The sequence below is a fragment of the Bos indicus genome, chromosome 2 (genome assembly GCF_029378745.1).
Source record: "Bos indicus isolate NIAB-ARS_2022 breed Sahiwal x Tharparkar chromosome 2, NIAB-ARS_B.indTharparkar_mat_pri_1.0, whole genome shotgun sequence".
In the NCBI taxonomy this organism is placed as follows: domain Eukaryota; kingdom Metazoa; phylum Chordata; class Mammalia; order Artiodactyla; family Bovidae; genus Bos; species Bos indicus.
The window spans coordinates 94,855,255-94,862,328 of NC_091761.1; the positions used below are offsets into that span (position 1 = coordinate 94,855,255).

General features: G+C 39.8%; 1 protein-coding gene across 6 annotated transcripts in view; it reads left to right on the top strand.

The window, feature by feature from the left end:
• ADAM23 (ADAM metallopeptidase domain 23) overlaps nucleotides 1–4,798 on the top strand; it is a 197,607-nt gene extending 192,809 nt beyond the window's left edge. For 4 of the 6 annotated variants that reach the window (XM_070770820.1, XM_070770825.1, XM_019975845.2 and 1 more), the window contains one exon: nucleotides 1,277–4,798. In XM_070770820.1, coding sequence (XP_070626921.1) covers nucleotides 1,277–1,325 — 49 coding nt within the window. In that variant the 3' untranslated portion in view covers nucleotides 1,326–4,798. The remainder of the gene's footprint in view (nucleotides 1–1,276) is intronic. The other 2 variants (XM_070770837.1, XM_070770812.1) reach the window with 1 other exon arrangement.
• Nucleotides 4,799–7,074: the final 2,276 nt, after the last annotated feature.

Here is a 7,074-nt window from a genome sequence, read left to right on the forward strand (position 1 = left end):
CAGGGCTGTAAGGGTATCAGCTGGCCCTGAGTGAGCGGGCAGGGAGGGGGCGGAGGGGCCTCCAGTTTTGCATGACGCCGTGGTGGCAGCTGTGTTGCGCCCGCCCAGTGTGCAGACTGAATGCATGAACCCCTGCTTGATGCCCCACATGAAGCCAGACCATGGGGAGGTTGCAACCAACTCTTGTTGTTGCCTTGTAGTGTCTTGCTGGTTCTCTTCTTTCTCTTTTTAAACAAGAACCTCTTTTTAGGAGACTGGACACTGTGAGCAAAGCATTTTAACTTGCTTATCTCAACTAAGCTAAGCTGCTCCATTTGCTTAACTAACCTGAGCCTGTGTCCATTCTCCTTGGAGTGTACCATCTTACTGTGCACTCTGGTTTTCTACTTTCTAGGTAAGAAAAATGCTTGTTCCAAAGTGAGGTAAGAGCTCACACCCCAAGGCAGCAAGATAACTGAGTAGAGCAAAGTTTTTTTGTTTTGTTTTGTTTTTGTCACTTTGGCAAAAGCCAGTCCACAGATACAGAACTCTTAAGTTCCCAAAGGAAGCAGTTATAAGACTTTCAAAATATTTCTTAGTTTTTCTAATAGTCCCCTAAGTGGAAGAGCCTCCTGGATTAATTTATACCTAGTTAAAGTTAGCTATGTCATTTCCTTCTGAAATCTGCTTCCCTGATATCTCAGTTGGTAAAGAATTCACCTGCGATGCAGGAGACCCCGGTTTTATTCCTGGGTTGGGAAGATCCGCTGGAGAAGGGATAGGCTACCCACTCTAGTATTCTTGGGCTTCCCTCGTGGCTCAGCTGGTAAAGAATCTGCCTGCAATGGGGGAGAACTGGGTTTGATTCCTGGGTTGGGAAAATCCCCTGGAGAAGGGAACAGCTACCCACTCCAGTATTCTGGCCTGGAGAATTCCATGGACTGTATAGCCCATGGGGTCGCAAAGAGTGGGACACAACTGAGCAACTTTCACACTTCCTTCTGAAAGAGACAAATTGGGCTGCTGAGGCTTTCTGTGGTTTACAGTGAACAACTGGAAGCTTCTTTTCAGCCTTCACAAATGGATATACACTGGCAGGGAGGTTGTAACAACATCCAAGAGTGTGAGCTGTTCAGTGTTTCGAGTTATTTTGGACAGTCTGCCTCGGGGTGAGTTGATTACTTTGCTCTGGAACTAGCGTTGCTGTCATTATCATTACCCTTCTCTCATCATGATCTGATTAATATTGTGGATTTTTCCCCTTCTGCTTGCATCTTCTTTTGACGCGCTCTGGAAGAAATGTCAAGAAGAGGAGGTTTGATCCTACTCAGCAAGGCCCCATTTGAATCAGCGGCCCTGGATGAACAGCGTCTTGCACTGTGGGATTCTGGGTATGACGTACTTGCAGCATCGTTGCCAGAACTATTAAGTCTGTGAACAAAAACCTTGGGTGGTTATGACTAGAGAACTAACGTTGGGGTAACAGGGATGGGGTCAAAGAAAAACTGTCCTTTTGGAAATACTTTCAAAGAGCCCTTCCCACCACCTATCAATAAAGGGGAGCAAAAGACAATATTGTACAAAGAACTATTTCAGAATCTTTTTTTTTTTTTCTAATGAAAGGAAGAAGGAAGAACAACAAAAATTAAGTGCAATAAAAGAACCATTAAAAAATAGCAAATGATCTTTTTCTTTCCTCAGCCTGCTACCGCTTAATATCTTCTAAATGATTTAGCATGTTTTTTTTTGTTTTTCTTTTCTTACCAATGACACACTCCAGCGGCATGAAGATCTAATTTTCGAAAGGGTAAAATCTGCATGGCCTATATACAACAAACAGCTAGCAAGCCAATCCACAGCAAAACCTGCAACTGATTTCCTAAGATGAAAGTTGGCAGATGAACCCACGGAAGCTGCCTGCCCCCCTCCCCCTGCTCCCTAGTCTTGACCAGGCCATGAGGAACTCACACACCCCTGCTCTTGTTGATTCACTTCCTGTTGTCTTTTCTCCTGGACCTCACATCCTTTGGAAATGGAAGCTGGAATTTGAACAATGATGCTATTGTATAGTTCTTTTATAAATGTAAATATGGAAATAGATTTTGACACATCATTTTCACTTGTCTGTACTGAAGTATTTCTCTTGTAAAGGTTGTCTGTAAATTTGAGTTTATTGTTTGTTCTCCATCATTTTTACTTTTTCTCTATTTCTCTTTGTCCTCTCTTGTAACATGTTGTACAATGATTCTTGAGTTTGCTTTAAAAAAAAAAAACAGATATGGCCACAGATTCAAGGAGTTTGAGCACAAAACAGGTGCAATTAAAAAAATGAAATGATTGAATGAGATGAAATGCTGGAAACCAAAAATAAACAAAGGGTGGGGGACACAAAGAACAAAATAACCCATAGGAAAAACATAAAAATTATGTAAATGCAAATATATGTACTCACAAGTCTCTAAATTTTTTGATGTCATTATAAACATCTGTATATAATGTAAGAAAGTAGACACCCTCTCTAATTAATCACAAAAGTGCCAAGCTCATGATGTCAGTTTTTGATTTTGAGTTTTCTTTCCCTGTCTTTAATGTGAAAGGAGGATAAACTTAAAGCCTTAAATTTAAAAAATAATTTTAAATGTTGAAAGCTTGGGGAAAAAGTTAAGCTTTTCATTTTATTCCATATCTGTTATTGTCAGTATTTCATTATGCCTTCAACTTCCTGCCTCAAAATATATGTGGTAGATCCCCACTGTAAAGCTGGTAATGAGGACAGAAACAGCATTTACCTTTTTCTGAACACTGTTAAGATAGGCTTTAATTCTGTGTGTTGTGTTTTCAACTGGCCTTGTCTGGCCTGTGGTGTATGACTGATCTGTGGAATGTTGTGATGGATTACAGTGGGATTCTACTACATACAAATTCACATCGTTCTTTTCCCTCCAGGCAGATTTGCAGATGTAATCTGGGTTCCCAAGCCCCTCTGAATTTAATTCACTGTCACTGGTTTTTTTTCTTCCATTGATGGTCAAGATAGCTTTCGTTCAAGTGTTGAGTATCTATGGTAATAAAGAAATTTAGTTCCACTTTTTTTTTAATATAAAAGCTTGTACATGATCCCTTTAGTAAGCATCCATCTAGTGATGTTTTACTGTTTTACTGAGGGCCCCTAAAGAGCCCACGCTTCTGTAACGTCCTGTTTTTAGAAACGGGACATCCAGTTGTTCCGTTCACTTCTTCCTGACAACTGAATTAGTTGCTCAAGTGAGCTTTGAGTTCTTTTTCAGCAAGATTCATAACACTAGTCTCACCACTTTTGCCTGGACTTTGCAAAGGATTTTTTCCTTAAAATGTGCTGCTTTAAACAGTGGGGTTTTCCCCAAGTTATCCTTTGCTTTGGAAGTGTTGCAGTCGTAGAGCAGGAACCTTAATTTCTAAATGCTACAATAGACTGTCATCTAACATCTTAATCCTGTTATTGCTTTCTGAGTCCTAGGTGCTACACAGGCATGTAGTCTTTCTCTAGAACTAGCTGTATGTTTCTGTTGTAATAACAGGGTTACCTACAAGGTTTATCAGCCTTACCCTTGGTGTCATAAGACATGAGTTGTATCCTTCTACCAAGCAGCATTGGCTCTTAGAGGGAGCCTGGAGGAAACTCAGATTCCTCGGGATCTCTTCCTGTCACTCTGTGGTTTGTGTCTCTCTGTTGTTGAGTCCTGTTCGCCAGTGGATACTTAGCTGCTGCTGAGTCCACCATACACATTTCACTGCTGTTCCAGAGGTACCGTGGTTGACTTAATAGGTACAAAACCATGGTAGTACAAACAAGTTTAAACCTGTTGTTAACTTCTGAGCATTTCACAAACAACATTGTAAATGTGCGATGTTATGTTTTAAATCAGACCACAGTGGTCCCCAAATATTATGTACATATGGCAACTGTCAGTGTAACTTTTTATTACACTGGCACTTTCATAGGTAATGAAACCTATGCTCCAATGTTAAATTATTTGTGTGTATATGTAAAATACACGAGCTTTAAGCTATCTGTGTATGACTATGAAAGACAATGCAACCATACCAGTTGTGAACAGTGGATTATAGTTATGTTTGGTGGTATTAGTTTATGTAAGATCAAGGTCTGTTGTATTTTCTCTTGCACATGCCATTCATTTGCTGATTCTTGTGGTGTGAATATGCCAGTTTATTCATTTGAGCTCAAAGCACAAGCATCTGACCGTTTAATGTTACCCAGCAAGAGTTAGTGTAAAGTGATGACAGGTTCCCATTTCACCCGTTAACGTTTGCTTCATGAATCGGTGACACCTGGAGAGGAGATGTGCGCTGACTTCATTGCTCACCCTGGGATACTGCATGAACCCATCGAATTAGAGCTGCTCTCCCTAGATAAATGAGCAGTACACATAGGTGCATGTTCCAAAACATGAATCACATAGAGCTGTGGAGTTTTGCCAAGTGGTATGTGTGTGACTTTAGTTTCTGTTTTTCTTTCTTTCTTTTTTAACTATGCAGAGATGGGAAATGCACAAACTTCTCAAAGACTAGTGTCTGAAGAACTTTCCAAACAGTACTTGAATCCTTTCTTTAAAGTCATTCCACCATCCTTTATAGCCATTGTTGCTTCCACTGTTAACTTTCATTTTTAGATGGTTTCCAGTTCTTTAAGTGCACAGCCTGAAGTTCTGCTGGAAGCTAAATAAATTCATTCGTATCTTGGTTGTCTATAGATGGAGATTCAGTAGTCATTGTATGCATCTTCAGTCAAGTGTATATTAAAACTTTCGTTAACATTGAATGTTGTAGTTTTATACTTTGGTCATTTTTCTTAAACCCCTTTTCTGTTCTCTCTTGTGTTGTTGATTCAATGGCTGTGCACCAGATAACTTTTAGCGCCGGTCTCTCAATCAAAGGCTCACTGAAAATTTAATCGGTCAATGGAGCAAAATAAAATCCTGATTGATGGTAAATATATTGCTGATTAGGATTCAGCTTCAGTGGATTTATGGAAATGCTTTGATTTTTATAAGTCCGGGGGGTGGCAGGGGGGACACAGTAGAGTCATGCCATTACTATATTTCTTTCTTTGTTGTCTCTCTTCTGAGTTTAAACAGGGGATGGCTAGTCATAACATCCACACTTTTGACCCTGGTACCATTAGAATCAAACTAAAAAGAAAATAGAAGTGTTTGGTTGTCTACATTGTAATACCAAAAACATTCAAAGGAAGGTATTTCCTCACACCTTACATAGGATTGTTCATCAAATAATAATCCTTTTTTATGAATGTCTCTCAGTGTCTCCTCTCTCTTCCCACTGCCCTGCTTTGGTCTGGCATCGACAGCTGCGTGTATCTCACATAAAGGTACTGCAGTAACACAGAGCCTAATCTGACTACATCATTCCTCTGATAGAGTTTGTAGCAGTTCTTCATTTTCTATAGGATAAAGCCCAAACCTAACAATATGACATAAAGTGCTAGCTGCCTTTCATGACCTCACCCTCGTTTATTTTCCTAGTCTTCATCAATTCTTATCCTCCCATAATCACCCTGCTTAGAGTCCCCCTCAAGAGCCTTATCTGCTCAAGTCTGAAGAGTCTGATGTAAATTTTATGTCCGATCACCATGGTTCATTTGTTTCTATGTCATTTTGTATGATAAAAGAAATATGGAACACTTAAAGTAACATGAAGATTATACTTTAAATAAAGAATATTAGAGTATAATTTATCAGTATATTTGACTTTAAAGGAATTATCTGATTTTTATGTTTTTCTTTCTCATTCCATTTTGGAGGCTGACACCAAATTGAATTCTCTCATGCTCCCTTGGTAACTGACTGTGAAAGGTGACCCAGAAACTTTCTAGAAAATAGGACAGCAGGCCTAGAGTTAAAACTTGGATATAAATAATTAGGTGGATAATCCATATACTCACAATGAAATTCCTAATTAACCTTTCAAATTTAATGTAGGCCCCCTTTAGGTTAATTATGAAAGTTAGGGATTTCTACTCATTAGTTTATTCATTTGACAAATGTTTATTAAGCTTCTGTGCCAGGAACTCTACCTGGGACTTGAAGGAACAGAATAAAATTCCAGGCCCTAAGGTGCTCACAGTTTAGCATGGAAAGACAACGTGTCTAAAACAAAACAAAACAAAACAAAAAAACCCCTCTGAGCCCAAGGTGGTAAGTAAACTAAATCATGCAGGAAGTTAAGATAAGAGGACTGGTGTAGGGAAAGGGATGCAGGAAGGCTTGCTGAAAATGAGTGTTGACCTGTCTTGAAAGATGTCAAGTTCACTGGTCTTATAAACTGTGAAACACACTCAAGGCTTAGGAATTAGTACGCTTCAAGACTAAAGAAGAGGAGCCCAGACACTCTGGGTAAGTAGCACTAAGTGTCTCTTTCCTTCCATCTGGCCTACGTTTCCTTATGTTCTGCTAGCCTGCCATCCTCCTCTCCCACTCCCCCACCTCCTTACTTCTTTCCTTCCTACCTTTCCCAAACTTGATCTATAAAAATTCTGCAGTACTGTGCCAAGTCTCAAGGACACTATGACTCTGAGCTCTCAATCTTCTAGCAAGATGCAACATTTAAATTCAAGGTGATAAGTGCCCTAAGAGACAAGAAATTCCGTGCCTCAGAAGAGAGGAGGGAGACTCTCTCTGCCTTTGAGTTCAAAGAGGTAAGAGGAAGTGGCACTTGAGCAAAGAGCCTGTGCCGTTGGACCTAAAGCCGTGATCATGTGTTGTTACGTTTAACCAGGGCTCGCTTTTGTTGATGGAAAGAAGTCTGTCTACAAATGCCTTGGGAGTAGAATAGTCTGTAATAGTCAGGCTTAATTTTCTGCTCCAGATATCTGGATTTTTTTGCTGGAGTGATGATGATTATTATTATAAGGTTCTCCATGAAAACCTAATATTTTTAGCTATTTTCCCACCAATGAGCATATTATAGATCAATCTTCAGTGTTTGGGGCTGTCAGTAATGACAAAAAGGGCTTCTTGATCTGACCTGTAAACCCTATTTCCTTAGTGTAAAAGTCCCCAGCTAATCTCTATCTGGAGT